We start from the raw sequence: 18,694 nt of genomic DNA on the forward strand, positions 1-18,694 counted from the left end.
AAACTTCATGCTTGTTTCATGTCATAATTTACATTTATGTAATAATTTATATTACTATAGAACTATTTAAAAATGTATAATCATGGTACTACACATTTTAAAACTTATTCTAAAAGTAATTATTTTAAAACATTTTTGGTTAAAGGACATACCATCTAAAAGATACTTTGTTAGAAAATTTCTCTAGAGTGACACACAAGCAAATCAAGCCTAAGAATTAAGACTGTTTTAGCATTCTAGGCAATGTAGATCATGTCTTAATATGACATGTACATGCACTTAGCAGTGCTCTTTTCTAATGAAAGAGACAGAGTTGAGTTCATGAGTATAATCCAAAACTATGCCAGAAGACACAAATGCGTTGCCAGGCAGAGTTAAAAGAATCTAACAAGCTTTGTGTGAATTTTAGAAACACTGTTTGTGCTCAAGTTCTATTAATTAAACACAAAATGATGGAGTGCTAATAAATATTCAGCAAAATAACTGAACAGAGCATATGCTACTTAAAATGTGTGTTAAGCAGAAAGATAAACCAAAGTATCTTTTGCCATAAATGAACTCCAAGACTTCATTCTATATTTGAAAAGTTAAAAATAAAATCTATACTACATTTCTGTGAGAAAGCAAACTGTTTTAGGGGCTTACAAACCAGTAATGCAGATCTAATGTATTCTAGTAAATAAACTTGATGTTAAAGTTTCTTGCCAAAAATTAAACAATGACTACTTTGATACCTTGGTTTTGTCCCTCTTTCAATTTCTTAATTTGAAATAACATTTCACTTTGAGTCACTATGGCTTTTACAGAGAAACTGCATAAAACAGCACAAAAATTAAAATAACTGTAGATAGTTTATGTTATATAACATATTTTTGCATTAAAATACACTGCGGAAGTTATTTCATATTACAAAATTCAGTAGAATATGTAAATCCTTCAAAATATAAATATATTTAAGGTGCACAAAATACAGTAAAAAGAAAAGCACATTTATTTTCTATATAAAATCTAGATGGTCCTTTTGGTTTATTTTGCTGCTTTGTCCCATGCTGGATACCACATGATCCCCCCACCAAAATAACAAATAAAGATCAGTTTTAATGACGAGAAACCAGTACAGTGCAAAGCAATTCATGCATACACTTTTGCATGTATGCATTCCTTATGTAAGTATTCATACCTATCCCAGAGGCTCTTTGATTCCTGAAACGTGTTCAAATGGAACGCTTGGTAGAAAGCAGTTGAAGGATTCCTGTGAGATCCAAGAATCAAATGGAAATGAGGTTGAGAATATACAGTAAATCACTACTTTTCAAAAAAAAAATGGAAGATTTTAGATTTCTAATACAGTGTAATTGCTTTAATAAAAAAGAGAAAAAAAAACATATAAGCTTGTTTAAAACAACACTTTTAAAGAAATTAAAAACTGGATGAAATCCAGAAGACCCCAATAACGCAGGATCACAGTTCTAAAATAAAGTGATAATACAGATAAAATTAAATACTAAGTAGCATCCAATTTTTTGTGTGCACATGAATGTGACTAATTCATAGCCTAATCAACACTATTCTGTATCAGATGCCTTTATAAATATCTATTGGCTTAGCAGTATAACAAAGCTGTTCTCACAGTATTCACGTAAAATAAGCTATACCTTCACAACATAAAGGTATATTCTTAGGCTCTGTTATAAGTGAAAAGGGTTTCAAAATGAGCATTGAAGAGTCCTTCTCTGGGTTGGCCGTGACATATTTTCACCTTCAGAATCCATTTATTTATGTGTGGTTTCTCTCCCCGGCCAAAAAAAACGGCACAGCAATTGCATAGCAGCTTTCTGACTTTTTGTATTAGCACAATGCCCCTTAAAGTGGTAAAAGCCTATTTAACATAATTATCATTCATTTCTACCATTCCCTAGGGCAATCACCGTAGACTCTTAACTGATGGGCTTATCTGGGCAAGCTCCCAGTATCTATGATTCACCTCATATCTCAGGAATGGTTTCACAGGGAACTAAACTTTTGACAAAGCTGCTTCCCAAACAGTTTTCCTTCCTCCTCAGCACACTTCTAGTTCCCTCTCCCCCCACCCACCATCAACCTGTACCTTTGGGGCCTAACAAAAACTTGCCACACACTTTTAAAATTCTTAGCCCATGCTATAGCAGGATAATAGCATCAGCTAAGAATATAAGTTTTGATTATGTACCACACACACTATTCTAGGTGCTTTACATTTATTAAGTCAATTCTGACAACAGCCCTAAGAGGTAGGGCTGTTGTTATTCCCATCTCACAGATGAAAAAACTGGCTGAGACATAAGTAACTTGCCTTATGTCACAGAGTTACTAGATGGCAATCTGGTCCCAGAGTTTATGCTCTAATACTACTATACTAAACATATAGCAGAGTTAATTTTGATCTCTCTAGGTCTGTCTCTTTATCTGTTAAATGGTGATATTACTATCTAGCCTGGCAGATGGTTGTAGAATTGAGACTTTATGTAAAGCTCCTAGCATACAATCAATGCTCCTTAGCTATGATTTTTATCTACAAAACAAAATTTAGATACAACATGACAATTCTGAGGCCCTAATAAGTGCCTTAATGTTGCTACATTAGTACAATAAGAGAACTATTTCCAGGGTCTACTGGAACAGCAATCAAATATCAATGATATCAAACAAAACAAATACACGATAGAATTCCACGGTTTCAAAACTCAAATTGAGAGTCATTAAGTTGTTATATCAAATTTTTAAGTATTTTTTAGAAGGCATTTTTAATTTTAACTAGTAAGTACCTCTTAGATAATCCAAAAGCCCTACTTCAACTCCTTTCTATTCTTTTAACCCTTTCTCTACTTTTCTCTTAACTAGGTCTAAGGCAATCAAAGGTGCTGGTTAGACCTGCTAATAACAAAAAAAGCTTAAGGGGCTTCTATAACTACTGTTTATTTAAATAGCTTACATCCTCTTAAGAATGTGTCAAGCCACTTTTTTCACTGTACTTAGAGATCAATCTGCCAAATAAAAAGAAAACCAACTGAATCAACTGAAAATTCAATCTGGCTTTTTTTTTTTTTTAAAAACCAGGCCTGCCTGCCTAGGACCATATGGGAACTAGTTTGCTATCCTCACAGGTCTGTTTGGAGACATCAGGTTTAAACTGAGTGACTCAAAAAGGAAGGTAATAAAATACATGAGAATAACAAAAAGTAAACTCGGAAGTTATTGTGCAAGTCTGGAATTAAATATTCATTAAAAAGTATTCACAGTATATTTTAAGGATGACATTCTTTAAAAGAACTTTTAGATCCTCTGACTCTGGAAATATAAATATTTAATTTGAATCAAATTCATATGCCAAATAAATTAGTTTCAAATGAAGTCATATGATTTAATCTACGAAACTAGCATTTTTATAGCATAATTATGAAATATTTCCCATAAGCAAAAAAATAACATATCTGCAGTTAGTAGTAAATCTTGGAATGTGCAAAAACCTGTGAAATAAAATACTATAAATGGACCTAAAGTTTTTGGAACATATTAGAATACACTTAAGTTGCAAAAACTGACAATTAATCACTCTTTCTACATATACTCAAAATGAAGAAACCATTTGGAGTTATACAATGTACTATTGAGAATTTTAAACAGTCTAGATTCTAAGGATAAAAATTTAGACAGCCTTTTTTTTTTTTTTTTTTTGAGACAGAGTCTCACTCTGTTGCCCAGGCGAGAGTGAGTGCCGTGGCGTCAGCCTAGCTCACAGCAACCTCAAACTCCTGGGCTCAAGGGATCCTCCTGTCTCAGCCTCCCAAGTAGCTGGGACTACAGGCATGCACCACCATGCCCGGCTAATTTTTTTTTTCTATATATATTTTTAGCTGTCCATATAATTTCTTTCTATTTTTAGTAGAGATGGGGTCTCGCTCTTGCTCAGGCTGGTCTCGAACTCCTGAGCTCAAACGATCCGCCCACCTCGGCCTCCCAGAGTGCTAGGATTACAGGCGTGAGCCACCGCGCCCGGCCTAGACAGTCTTATTATAAGATACTAATTTTTTGTTTCTGGAATACTTCAACTGGGATGTTATCCTTTAACTGAGGGATTTTTAGCAAATAGCAACAATAGTCTCAAAACATAGATTAACAGGCATAGATTAAAGGAGTCAAGTCTGTGAAAATCTAGCTCATCAAGGAGGTAGAGGTGAAAAGAGTCATTTGTAAATACTGAAGGACCTGATCATCAGAGACTTCGATTTTGGAATCGCATAAAATTGAGGAGATTAAGAGCCCAAGGAAAACGCTCTTAATGGGATAATTTCAAGGTTATAGTCAATGAAACCTGAAGGCAACAAGAGGCAATTGAAATTCAAAATTTTATCAGAAGGAAATGCTAAATTTTATGCAGCTTTGGTCACAAATTCTCTTCTGAACAAAAAATAAAATTTTAAGCCAGTTTTCTAACAATTTATTTGATGTTAATATAAACTACCAGTCTAAATATAGAGTCAATGAAGCAACTCTTAGGAAGACTGAGGTATGGTTTATACTAAATTTATTTCAGCCAACTAAATGAAAATGTGGTTTTCTTATCTTTAGACATTTTTCAAAATCACTGAACAAAATATATTTTTTCTCCCTGACTTTATATACTAAACAGTCTGTCATGTTAATTTCCAAGTATATGAAAGCAGCACATCAGAAAGTGACTCAAAGCATGTCGTTGGTATGTCTACTTGCTTTAGCAATATACTATCTTTGTAGGGTAACTAAGCATAACAGGGAGGAAAAATACACATACACCCCATACCTCAAAACTAACCTAAAAACTGTCCAAGCTCAAAGCAAGAGGGACATGAGTTCTGAACTCAGCGGACACCTCTCTTTCTTGTCTATGGCAAAATCCAACTTCAGAGCTCTCTAATTAGAAACCAGGGAAATACAATAAACAGATCACCAAAGGCCATCTCCAATATTATTATCTGGAGATTTTAAGTGATTAAAAATATCCTTTAGGTAAAAGGTTACCATACAACAAATCAGTGGCTATAGAGGCTTTTCTTTCCTCCCATCTTACTGCCTGCCAAGTAATGAAACAAACTTCTAATCCTGAGAATATTCAAGAGCATTGGCTTTCGGATCAAAGGTCTGAATATAAGTCTACACTTGGTCACTTATAATAGCTATGTGACTCAAATTCTCAGAGCCTCAGTTTCTTTAATCAATAAAAAAGGGGAAAAAAACACTTCCTTACAGGTTACTTAAAAAAATCTAATGAGATTATATATTTACAGGGCCTGACATAAGCTTAGTTTGTGTTTAATACAGGATTATAGTTTCCATATTATGCTGCATAAAAACCAAATTTTGGTAGAGGCCTTAACATGTATCCAATGTTTTGTCATCATCATCAAGGTAATATATTGAGACAAACAGAATACTTAAACTTAGAGCTAAGGGTATCAAACTATTTAGCACATTTCATTGGATTACAATTCTGATTTTGGGGACTCGGTGCTCCCCTAGGTGTTCCCCAAACACAACTTTGTCATAAGATTAGAATTCCACAATAATCACTGAAAAGGGTACTGAAATGGTTCCAAGGTACATATTACTTTAACAATGAAAGCTTCAAAAACACCTTTAATAATAACAATAAACTTACTATAAAAATCTAAATTTCTTAGCCCTTCACTCTGGTTCCTATCAAATTAATCGCATCATTTTCCAAATATGATAATGTAATAGTTTTTCACTCTTCCACATCATTATATAAAGTGCCTTCCACCTCTGCTTGGACAACCATCCCTTTCTTTTATCAGTGACCTAATGTGAATGACCCTCTTAAGATTCAGTTTAAGATTTAGCCTCAAAGAATGCATAAGTAATAATGGGTTGCTTCTGAGGACAGAAACTGGGTGGCTGGAAGACAGAGGGGGCAGAGAGGCTTTCATTTTATACTTTTATATATCTTCAATTTTTAACTGTATATCATCTACGCAGAGAATTTTTAAACAGAAGTCAGTCTAACTACTAACCTCCCAACCCCAATCTGATTTGATATCCCAATTGTTCCTACTAGTATTTTATATTTACTTCATCATGGCCTACAATATATATCAAAGTATACATTTGATCATCATTTTCATATAGCCTGGCCTTGGAGGGCAGGGTAGTCTTATTTCTGTATGCCACTGCTCACTACTTGGAGAGTACAATAAAAGCTGAATGACTGACACACTGTTGTTTTAAATGTTTTCTAGGGCACCCAACCTACTTAATGAGTACTTGTGAATTTCATTTATTGTCACACAATAGTCCAGTGGCAGGAAAGGCGTTTGACAAGAGGAAGGTTTAAGTTGGCAGCTCTCTCACAAAGTACGTCTGAACGTATGAACTCATATACATAGAGCTAGAAGGAACCTTAAAATTTGACCATGTCTTAAAATCTAATTTTACCAATGAGAAAAACAGAAGTTAAACTACTTGATCTAAGAAATCAGCTAAGGGGTAGGAAAACTAGAAGTAGAATACAATATGTCATACTTCTTACTAATCTCTGGCCTAATCTTTTCTCTGACTACATCCACACTACACAATTACATTTTCAGATTAAAATCAAAGACTCCTAGTATGATTTATAGCATGCAAAGGAGTGACCTGGGAGAGCAGTTTGGACACTGAAATACTAACATTTCTGTGATACACGTTTGCCATACATATTGTCTTACGTTATGGACTGTTCACAAATTGCTTGTATATCTCTCTCAGTTAATCCTTTAAAATTCTCCAAGGTAGTTTTATCTCCATTTTCCATGAGTAAACAAGAGAACTAAGCATCTAGCTCAAGGTCAAATGCCTCAACTATGCAGCATGGTTGGAATTTAGACAACGTACGTCTGACTCCACCATCTGTAATGGTCACTCATATGATAAGTTAGGACATAATTAAACACATTATTAGTTTTATTTGATCAAGAACCCCCCCTCCCCTCTCAGTTATCTGCAGAATTTTCACTTAACCATCCTTTATAGATATACGATCTATAAAAGGATGAGAGCTTACTTTTTTTCCTTTAAACAGATGTCAGCTTGGGTACAATGAATAAACCTAAATACTTAAATCTGATCTGGACTTTTAAATTTGAAAAGCAATCCAGAGCAGCATAGATGAAATTTAATCCACCTGATTTAAAAGTAGAAATTATGCACGTATTTTTTAGAGATAAAGTAGCCTATGAATATACCTTTAATAATACCAAATTTGAAGTGTACACATTAAAGTCAAGTCATGAAGTAATATACTGGAATGATGCAAATTGGCTACTGTTCCTAAATCTTTATGAGAGAGACCCAATGCCAGATTAATATAACACATATTGAATAATTTGGTATGTTCAAGAATTACCATGGCAAAGACATTATACCAATGATTTAGATATGCATATTTTTTGTGGATGCAGTAATTAGTATTATATCATCTAAAATAGTAGTCTCAAATCACAAGCCCACAGGTTTAGTATAAAGAAAAACCATAAGCTTAACGAATTTATTCCCATTCAGGAGTCTTGCATACATACTGCTTAAATACTGTCAACGATTAATATTTATTAAAAATTTGCTCTTCCCATTAAGTAAGTTCCCAGTTACTTAAGGAACATTAATCAGGCTACATTTAACCAGACAGACCTGCTTTTATAGACCCTCTCCTTCCTCATACTTAAGTATTTAAAGAGTAAGGCAATGAAAAAATAAACAATATCTCTTCAGAAAATACATACTGGTCTAAAACAATTATTCCAAGAAGGAACTAGAACACTGCTCCTCACCATTAAGAAGTGTTCCTATTCCTTCTGAGACCACATTTCATGTTATTCTACCGTATTTTCTTCTTGGTTACCTGCTATCACTCTACACTTCCCCCAACTCCGGCCATTATAGGACAGGAAAGTCGGAATCCTTTTATACTCTCCTATCATTCCTCTATTAAGAAAGAGATTCATTTTAGTATCTTTACATTCTGACCTGTGGGGCTGCTCTTCTTTACTGGAGGACACAAGAGAGCCATGGCTGCTTCCAATCTTTTCTGGTACAGAGAAGATAAACTCCCATTCCAAATTACCAAGTACCAGATCCATAAATCCAGAGCCATATTTTACTATTCCCAAATTAGTGCTAACAGAATTCTAGAAGAACAAATGGATTGGTGTTACATTTATCCTCAGGAAGTAGAGAATATATATATCCTTACTACCAGTCTTATATAAAATGACTTTTCATAATGATGATGATTAGTTCAAGACTTGTAATCTCATACCATCTCTTCCCCTACAGAGAAAATACAAGTGTTACTCAAATAGCTACTTGGAATCTGTATTATCCATGACATCTAAGCACCTATGTTTTCTTAAAAAAATTAACCAGTGTTTGGCCTATATGATTCAGTTCATATAAAACTATAAACAATATGTCACTATGAATATTCATGGCCATGCTCCTACTAATACAGCTTTCGATTTGAGGCATTTCAGGTATTTTGGAAAATCATAAGCCTTTTTGGAAATATTTAATTTCCTTTAGAGTCATGTTTATGAATAAAGTGTATTTTAGTAGTTAGTGTGGCATCACTGATGAATGCACTAATATCAGTTTTTATACTAAACAATAATGTCACATATATATGATTTTACATTTTGATTACTAACTCCTCCATAAGAATATTCTCTCTCAAGGGCTTGGATAAGCATAAGCTGGTACCTACTGTGTGACTGACACATCAAGTGTAATAGGGGAAAGAGCAAAATTTACCTCCACAATTCAAGAGATCGATGTAAGCTCCCAAGAAATACAAATTCAAGGAAGGATCTTTCATTTTTAAAGACTTAAATGCAGTGAGACTTTCATGTATTAAATAACAACAGAGCTCTAAGAATTACCTATAGGTTTTACAGCAAAGATTAACAGTTTTGACTCCTGGTATACATATATTTACGTACTCTTCTCATTTTAAGTAAAAAAAAAAAAAGAAAAAAGAGGGAGAATTTCATTTAAAATACATATATAAAAAATGTACAAATAAAATTCGTATTTATAGCATATACCAGGACACACCACTGAACAGTCACAATTTTCTTTATCAGAAGTCATTAGCAAACTACACAAATGAAACCATTAACAGGACGATACAGAGATATTTGCCACCAAGGGATCCTTAAAATCTGGTTTAGTCTTTCACTGCAGATCACAATTGCAGCCATTCATAAGAGTTCCTGGAATGCGGCCTACAGAGTTCACCTTGGTCAGCTATCTATGGAAAGCAATATGTACTGTGTTCCTTTTCCAAAAGGGACAGTAATATTTTGCACCTCCCCTCATTTACAGAAAAGGAATCTGATAAGTGTGTAGGTAGTTTAAACAAATTTTGTAATGTTCACTGTAAAAGTGGCTACACATTTTTTTAATGAACTATATTTTCAACCATCATTATATCCACCGGTTTATACATAATCAATTTGAAGAGTCTCAACAACTGACCATTAACCTTTCTAATGAGAATGGCTAGAAAGATGTATAAACTCTATGGTAATTAATATTTTAGGGTCAATAGGTAATGATAATGAGAACTTTTTGCATATACAACCAACAGCCCTTTTAAAGGTGTGATAAAATTGAGATGCATTATTAATATATTGCTTGTTTTTTAATATAAATGATCTCAAAATTGAACCAATATAGAGCCTTGTACTAGGCAACGTAACCAAAATCACAAGATAAGAGTTTTCAATAGATCAACCTAAACCACCTCAATCCCTTTGTTAATCTTCCACTCTCCTCTCTTTTCTCAAAGAAATAAGACTATTTACTGAAGTCTTAAATTTTTTTCAAAAATAAAGATTTTTTTACAAATATTTCCTTAGGATCTCAAATTTATCAACCTATTCACAAAGTTTAAGTCTTTAATTACGCAAGACCTCTCACTCCAATTTGTTTTATTTCACTTATGAATGACTGCATATAAAACTGCATTCAGATTTTAACTAAGCAAGGCAACTCAAAATCATATTAAAATTAAGATTTTTTGTTAGTACTATCTCCTCAAAAGTACTCATCTCGGTAATTTAAACATATGCCTGGAAAACTGTGTTATTTAATTTCCAACATAAAACTTTAAAATGCTCTCTTTTACAAAGGCCTTCCATTAAAAAAAAAAACAACAAAAAAAAAAACAACAAAATACTGTTTCTACTTAATGGATTTATTCCTTCACCAGGTATGTTGGTCCAGTGACAAAACAGTCAAATGTGTAAAATTACATCTTGGAAACCAGCATGTTAAATAAAAAACCAAAGAAAGACTATAACAAAAATTAGAAATGCACATTTGATAAACAATGTAGATTTTACAAGATTAGGGTGAGGGAAGGAAGTACCCTTAAAATACGACTACACAAACATCAAAACCCCTGCACTGCATTAATTAAAACTGTTGCAATTGATAAGAATACTGATACAGTAGTATCTGTAGTTCAAATATTCACAAGTTTGGAAATGAGATTTTTAGGATTACCGTAAGAGGAGAAATAAATGCATCTTTGAGGTCATACTCTAAAGAATATATCTCAGAGTTTCCATTTACCTACAGAACTCTCTGCCTCATGCTGTACCATCATATTTAAGTTCTGAAGAATGTAATTATGTACACTGTAAACTGAGAGGTGTGAAGAGGAGGGAAAATGTATTCTTCATTCATGTGTGCATGCCTGCATATGTGTGTGTGTGTGTGTGTGTGTGTGTGTGTATGGAAAGGGTGGGAAGTCGGGAAACCAGTTATCATTTCTTGAAGAGATATGGGGCAGTATACAGGAAGAGAGAGGTAAGCAAAAGGTTATTTACCAACTCATCAGAAAAGAAAACTGGCTTCTGGCAGATACAGAAGGGAAGATGCCTGTTGACTATCACCAAAGGTGAAAAAATAAACTCAATCTGCGTTTCAAGTGTGCCCCTATGTGTGAAAATGGGAGCAACTATAAACGTAGAGGGATTTTTCTGAGTGGCCTATGGAGTCAGTTTCTTTACTTGGTAGTCCCATCCATAAAAAATTTCTCAATGACTGGCTAGCTGAGCTCACTTATAGACACGTGGTATTCTCTAAGCGTTCTCAAGTGGAAGAAAGACTCCCCATAAACAAGTCGCCTACAATAAAAGATGAACTTTGAAGATAAATGAATTTCAGTGAACATCTTTCAAACCAATAGAAGTATATAACAAAAATACAAGAAATGGGAAGTTAAAAAAATGTGAAGGAACTCAGAAGAAACAGAGAAAGAAAAAGCTTTAACATAGTTATCTCATTGTATTCTTCTACATATCAATTATTCTAGAAATCCATAACATTAATTTTGATCTTTTAAAAACATCTAAAATTAACCACTCACAAAACAAAACCCCAGCAAATAAATGTCTAACTGTAAAATACCTGAAACGTTTTCTGTAATTTTTATATGTAATTTAAAAACATTGGAACAAGTCAGCTTTCAAAAATTTGCTACATATATACACACACAGAATATCTACCTGACATTTCCTTAAAAATCACTGAAATTTCTCATCAAACCATAACATCAACTGTTGTGAACTGGTGTAGCAAAACACCAATTTTCAACTAAACCCTTAAAAAAGCATCCCTAAATATAGGAAGCCAATTATTGACATTTATACTTTTATTGTAAAGTTACTCAATTTCAAGAACTACAGTTTTTACTACTGTCAAAGAATCTCATACCTCCCTTTCCTATAGTAAAATGGCTGGTGGAAGATAAGAACATCTTTCCAATACATTTTTTTGCTTAACCAAAAGAAAAAAAAGTAGTATCTTGGGAAGCCTCAGGACCTTCTACCCCTTTTTATTAAAAGGCAGAACTAAGCATGATCTTCAAAGCTGGATTTGACATTTCACCATTATCTCTCCAGCCTTTCCAGACACACTGAAGGAGATTCCCTACGCGGATCTCTTTTCACTAGAAGTCCTTCTGGTTTACCAGAATGGAAAATTTGTAAATAATTTTATGTCTCAGCCTCAAAACCCACACTGATAAAACTCTATGCCCTTAAGTGTTCAAGTGTGATTAATATCTAAGAAATGGACAATCCTATGGAAGCATAACATACTAGCTGCCACCTTTAAATAAGGATTAAGCTAAAATTCACCGTTTGGATACACAATGCATCCCTACCCATTTTAGTGCTTTTAAACAACTGTGACAAGACCAATTCTCTCATTACACTTTTATATCAGCAACCTAAATCAATTTTACCATATACAAACTCAGTTTTATATTTAAAAATGCTAAGGGCCTCAACTGAAAAAAGAAATCTCCCTAGAGGTGCATCCTAAACAACAATGTTGGCCAAGCATTTCTAACAAATATTTAAAATAAAGATTTCCATACCTGTCTTCATCACCATCAACGGGAATAGCTATGCCGAACACAGAGGTGGCCAGACTGTTCATAGGTGTTAACTGAAGGGGGTTTGCCAGGGCATCTGCAACAGGAGGCTTCACAACAGGCTTATTTTCAGCAATGAGAGAAAGTGGTGGTTGAGGTAGGGGTTCTGATTTTCTTCTAGTATCGTCAACTTGCCCAACTAAAGGCTGAGTCTGAGTCTGAAACTGGCTTAGGTCAGACTGTGGTAGACTTGTTGGTGCACTGTGTGTGCCTTGCGCTAAGGGCAGCCCAACATGCTGGATTATGCTGCTGCTCCTGCTAACTGGTGTATGGCTGCTCTGCTGTTGCGACTGGGCCAGAGGCGCGGGTACATTTGGCATAGTAACAGAAGCGGTAGACACACTAGGCACGCTTGGAGCGGGCACGGCTGCAGGCACGTTTGGAACTCCGGGCACCATGGCGTGAGGGCCACCAGGTACGGCTGACAGCTGACCACTGCCACCCAACTGCGGCGGAGGCACGGACTGGGGCTGCCCTGCCCCTGTAGGACCCAAGCAAGGCTGCACCACGCCTCCCACAGCAGCTGGGGGCACTCCAGCCGGCTGACAAGGCGCCGCCTGTCCGCCTTGCGCTGGTCCTGGCCCCGGGGCTACGGCTTCACTGGGCAGGGAAGACGCGCCCATTATCTGCGCGCCCGCTGAGGAGACATTCTGGCCGGTGCCCACGGGAAGGCTGGCCGCCGAGGCAGGGCTCGCTCCGGCACCCGTGGACGAGGGCTGTGCGGGGCTTGGCGGCTGCAGGCCGGCCACGTGCTGCTGCAGATACTCACTTTGGCCGGAGGGCTGGACGGGCAGCAAATGTCCCGGCGGTATCTGCGGCTGGGGATACGCAAACTGCTGGGGCTGTTGCGTTGCAGAAGCGCCGACGGTCAGGCCCTGCTGCGAAGGCAGGGGCATGGCCGGCTGCGCCAGGGTTACATTCGTCGGCGGCAGACCCTGTCCACCCAGCCCCGTTCCCTGGGGCTGGCTTAGTTGCGCGGCTGTCATCATTGGCTGAGGCCCGGCCGCAGCTCCCGAGAACGGCGGTAGTGGAGCCGAGCTTTGAGCCACAGCCCCACCTACGGGCGGCGGCGGCTGTGGCTGCCCAACGCTAAAACTCTGCGGCTGGGCCGGAGTGGGCTGGCTCATTTTCTCTGACGGGGGTAGCTGTGACACAGCAGTCAAGGAGCTGTCAGTTCCCGAGTCGGGCCCGTGCGCCCCCTGCATGGAGGCCACCACTACCACCACCGACCCTCCGGTGGCGCCCAGGCCGCTGTCCCGCTCTGCAGTCTGGTCAAAAGTATTGCTGTGTCTAATGCAATCCCCGGACCTGGTTAGGACGCTGCTGTCTGAATCCCGCTCATAGTATTCCATACACGTCCATCGGCCGCGTCGATAGGGTTCCCCGCTCCCGTGGTCCAGCTTGATCACGCGAAAACGGGAACTACAAGTTGCGGGAGGCTGAGCCGGGGCTGCAGTCCCTGGCCCAGCGGATGGGCCCCCGCCCGGTGCTCCGGAGGCGGGGGCTGAGGTGGCAGCCGCCGCCACGGTATTGGCGAGCGCCCCAGCCACACTCCGGACTGAAACGGCTCCTCCTCCGTTGGCGGGAGCAGCCGCTGCGGCCGCCAACTGCCCATCCAGGAGTAGATTTGGGGAGACGGTCCCGGGAGTCTCTGCATCCCCAACATTGTTGAGCGTCTCTTCAGAGGAGCTGCGCTCACAGACCTCCTCAGGGCCATAATCCGTGGCCCGAGAGACGTCGAAAATCTCTGAGGAGACGTCCTCTGTGCGTGACTCGTCCGGGTCGTCCAGGCTTTCGGTGTCCTCCGTGATGCTAGTGGCCACCTGGGCCGTGGTGACACTGGTGATCTGAAAGCAGCTCTTCTTCTTGGCCGGCATCTTGGACATGGTGAAGGCTGGAGAGCAGAGAGGCACGCCGGCTCCTCTGGGATCCTGCCGGAAACTGGGGAGGGCAGAGCACGGACCCCCAAAGACAAAGTCCGAGTCCGCGCTGGGGTCTGAGGCCCGCCGCTGTAAGAGTCACAGGCTGATCCGGGCCCCGGCCGCTCGGTGAGACATCCTCCTCCCCGTTTCCTTCAGCGTCGGTCTCTTCGGCTCTGCCCCCGTCTCAGTCCCGCGGCGGCTCCTCCTTCCTTTTCACCTCCCGCAGCCGCGGCGCCTCAATTCAATCCCCTCAGTGGCGGCGAGAGCGCGATCTCAGGGGCGGGCCGGCTGCTTCCTCTCCCGTCTCCGGGCCGCCGTGTTCAGTCCAGCTCCGCGCGGTCAGCAGGCCTTGACTGGGGGTGGGAGTGGGAGGGAGGAGAGAGGAGGAGGAGGCGGCGGCGGCGGCGTGAGGGGCGGTGCTGCCCCGCTCAGGCTCCTCAGGCCAGTGCCGGCGTCCGCTCCGAGCTCTCAGACTGAGGGAAGAAGGGGAAAGAGTGGCGTGTCCGGAGCCGAAGATTCCTAATTCAGCCAGAAACCGCGGGCCGGGGTTGGCTGAAGGTCCGCTGACAGGCGGCGGGGCTGCGGCGCGGGCGGGCGGCCCTCCCTCCCCGGCTCTAGCCGGAGCTCAGCCCCAGGGACATGTCGACTGTCTCTGGCGGAAACCCGCTCTGGGGGAGGAGAAAGCCGGCTCGGTCCTCCCCTTACAGGGGGAGCCACCCCCGCGGGCGGCGGCGGCGGTCTCGGCCTCCCCTCGCGGCTCTTGAGAGAGTGAGGGGCGGCGGCAGACCGCAGGCCAGCGAGCAGAGGCGCTCCGCTGTGTGAGGTAGCGGTGGTTGCTTCTTCGGCTCCTCCTTGGTGCGCCGGATTCGTACCAAGAGAAACTGAAATTCAAACTGCTGAAGAGGCGGCTGCAGCTCCCTCCCCTCGGCCAAGATGGGGCTGAAATGGCCGCGCCAGGGATGCTGGGAGGAGCAGCAGCCCCGTGGCCGCCGCCGCTGCCGACTAAAATGCCGCCGCTGCCGCAGCCACCGCCAGCGCCGCAGCCGCCGCCGTTCCGTGACGCACCGGCGTCGTGACGTCAGCGCCCCGCCCCCTCTGGTTTCCAGCAGTTTCGCATGGAGGCTTGAAGGGGGGGAGGCGATGGGCGGGGCTAAAGGTTAAAAAAGGGGAGCGGTTTCTTTATTTAAAATTTTTAAATTTAAAATTTGCGCTGAAGGTTGTTTAAGTGTTGAAGAGCGAAAGACAATTTTAAATTCCAAGCCAAGAGAAGCTTACAGTTGCACTAATCGAATGTTTTTATATCGGTTTGTTATGAGACACTGGAAGACTGGAGGTCATGTGCTGCGTCTAATGTTTAGCAAAATCTTAGTGAAACGAGGGCGGTACGAATGGGGGTTGGGGGGTTTTAGATGGAATAAAGAGGGATACGGCTGGAGTAACCGAATCACTTAAGAAGTCCTGAAAAAAAAAATGTTGACCACTGTAGTCAGAGGAGTGAAATGTCGAGAGAAGTGGGGATGATTAATCAGGAACAGCAAGCCAGATTGAATCAGAAAAATGATTTTTTCAGCCAGAAATGCTGTCTCCAACAACGGCATCAGAGGATAGGTACTTGCCCAGGGTGAAGTCGGTTTAAAAAAAGATTACGGGTTACCAACATATTCCTAAATTTCCTGAATTTGCTATGATTCCAGGATCGAAGAGTTCATTTAAACTCTTGGACTGTTTTTACTTTCAGCACGAAATCAGCTTACGGGCTCCATAAATGTAGAACCTACTGCGTTAAATAGTTATAGTTCTGCCTTTTGTTTATTCTAAAACTCTTAGTTGGAGCCAAGGTGTTATATGGTTTGGATTGGGCCATGAACAACCTATAAAGTCAGAAAGCACCCTTTCCTGTCCTAATACAAATAGCAACTATGAAAGTACTGGCAAATTTATCATCTTGTAGCTACTTTCTGGCCAAAGAAAATGGTAAGGCCATTCTTTTAAACAGTTAACAAATTGAGGGTGGGCTCTTGAACTTTGACAGACTAAAGAAGTCATCATTTAGGTTAAATCTAAGAAGTCTTACTGGAAATCCAGATTTCATGTTTACTGCAGCTTTAGCAGTCACATCATGATGACCTAAATCAGTAAATCATTCTACTCAGTTCTCTAACCTTTGAAGACAAGAAATACTTTTTATCCCAAAAGATGTTTTGAGAATTAAAATTTGCAGAGAATTGTTTAGGTGCTTAGTTGTAAGCAATATATAGAGCTAGATCTTTTAACCTTAGTAAAAACCATGTTGTCCAAACCCAAGTGAATGAGGTCAGGATGTGAAATAAGACCACATAATAACATCCCTGTTTATTAAGGGGGTGGGAGAAAATAAAGGAACAAAGTGTAATATTATGCTGCTATTGTGGCAAGAGATAGCTAATGGAATGTTTCACTTCTGAATCTGAAATTTCAGTAATTGTTAGAGACACTTTTCCATCAATAAATTGGATCAACTTGTTAAATCCAGTATGAATTTATAAAAGATTAATTTAATTTTGGATTGATTTACCAGATTGTTTAAAATGGTTATCAATGGGTGGTGTTGATGGTGTGGCTTTTGGAGAAATAAGTATGGTATGCCTGCTTATCCCTTTATGTTATCTTACCACATAAACTTCTAAATTACTTGTTATGATACTCTTTTTTTTAATTTTTTTTGGAGACAGAGTCTCACTCTGTTGCCTAGGCTAGAGTGCCATGGCGTCAGCCTAGCTCACAGCAACCTCAAACTCCTGGGCTCAAGCCATCCTACTGCCTCACCCTCCCAAGTAGCTGGGACTACAGGCATGTACCACCATGCCTGGCTAATTTTTTCTATATATATTTTTAGTTGTCCATATAATTTCTTTCTATTTTTAGTAGAGATTCTCTCGCTCTTGCTCAGGCTGGTCTCGAACTCCTGAGCTCAAATGATCGACCTGCCTTGGACTCCCAGAGTGCTAGGATTACAGGAATGAGCCACTGCGCCCGGCCTGTTATGATACTCTTAAATCACACATTTCAAGGAAAAATCTTGAAGTAGTCTGTAAGGCCATTTCTCCTTAAAGAATATATAAAGGATTTATTGTGAAATGAAAATAGAGAAAGATAATTTAGAAGAGATCAAGAATTGGGCTAAATGGTAAAAAGTAGGTTAAAGATGTTAAAAGACATCTTTAAAAAAATATGATTTATAAAATTAAAATGTTTCATTTAGATGGTTAAGGATTTGTATGTGTTCTCTTAAAAGTAATGTTTTCCAAAAGTTTAAAGGCCCTAGCTATTTTTATACATTTGCCCTTAAAAGATGTGGAGAATTTATTGCATCAAACTGCTATGAAGAAATAAGAAATTTGATTGTTGCAAGTAAGTCTGAAATTAATGTACAGAGGACATAAATTGATGTAACTATATCCAAACTATAAAAATCTACGTAATTCATAAATTGGTCCACAAAGAATTAAAAGCCTTTAAATGGCCGGGCGCGGTGGCTCACGCCTGTAATCCTAGCACTCTGGGAGGCCGAGGTGGGCGGATCGTTTGAGCTCAGGAGTTCGAGACCAGCCTGAGCAAGAGCGAGACCCCATCTCTACTAAAAATAGAAAGAAATTATATGGACAGCTAAAAACATATATATATATATAGAAAAAATTAGCCGGGCATGGTGGTGCATGCCTGTAGTCCCAGCTACTCGGGAGGCTGAGACAGGAGGATCGCTTGAGCTCAGGAGTTTGAGGTTGCTGTGAGCTAGGCTGATGCCACGGCACTCACTCTAGCCTGGGCAACAGAGTGAGACTCTGTCTCAAAAAAAAAAAAAAAAATTAAAAGCCTATAAATAACTTATTAAGATAATAGAAAGCAGGAGATAATGTGCAAGTACATACTCTCTGTGTATGGAGAGTTATTAAGTAACATGGTAGTCTAACTCGCTAGAATAAAGAGGTCCCTGGAGTCCCAAACTTCAAGACTAGGAGTCAATGCAGTTATCTAGTCCATGCCTGCACCCAGAAACAATACATGGAGGCTGTGGGAATCCTTAACTACTTCTAAGAGTCTCCAGTTTGACTGTCCTATACATCTGTGATCCCCAACGCCTGAGCCACTGATGAGTACTGGTCCATGGCCTGTTAGGAACCGGCCCCACAGCTGGAAGTGAGCAGTGGTGGGTCAGCAAAGCTTCATCTGTATTTACAGCCGCTCCCCATCCCTTGCATCACTGCCTGAGCTCCGCCTC

The 18,694-nt window shown here is 39.8% G+C and overlaps 1 protein-coding gene across 3 annotated transcripts in view; it reads right to left on the reverse strand.

Moving 5' to 3' along the window:
• The window catches only part of TSC22D2 (TSC22 domain family member 2), a 49,172-nt gene extending 33,759 nt beyond the window's left edge, over positions 1-15,413 (reverse strand). For 2 of the 3 annotated variants that reach the window (XM_069473092.1, XM_069473093.1), the window contains exon 1: positions 12,458-15,413. In XM_069473092.1, the coding sequence (XP_069329193.1) occupies positions 12,458-14,400 (1,943 nt within the window). In that variant the 5' untranslated portion in view covers positions 14,401-15,413. Of the gene's footprint in view, positions 1-1,180; positions 1,253-12,457 lie in introns of all 3 variants that reach the window. The other variant, XM_069473091.1, reaches the window with a different exon arrangement.
• Positions 15,414-18,694: the final 3,281 nt, after the last annotated feature.

The sequence above is a fragment of the Eulemur rufifrons genome, chromosome 7 (genome assembly GCF_041146395.1).
Source record: "Eulemur rufifrons isolate Redbay chromosome 7, OSU_ERuf_1, whole genome shotgun sequence".
Classification (NCBI taxonomy): Eukaryota; Metazoa; Chordata; class Mammalia; order Primates; family Lemuridae; genus Eulemur; species Eulemur rufifrons.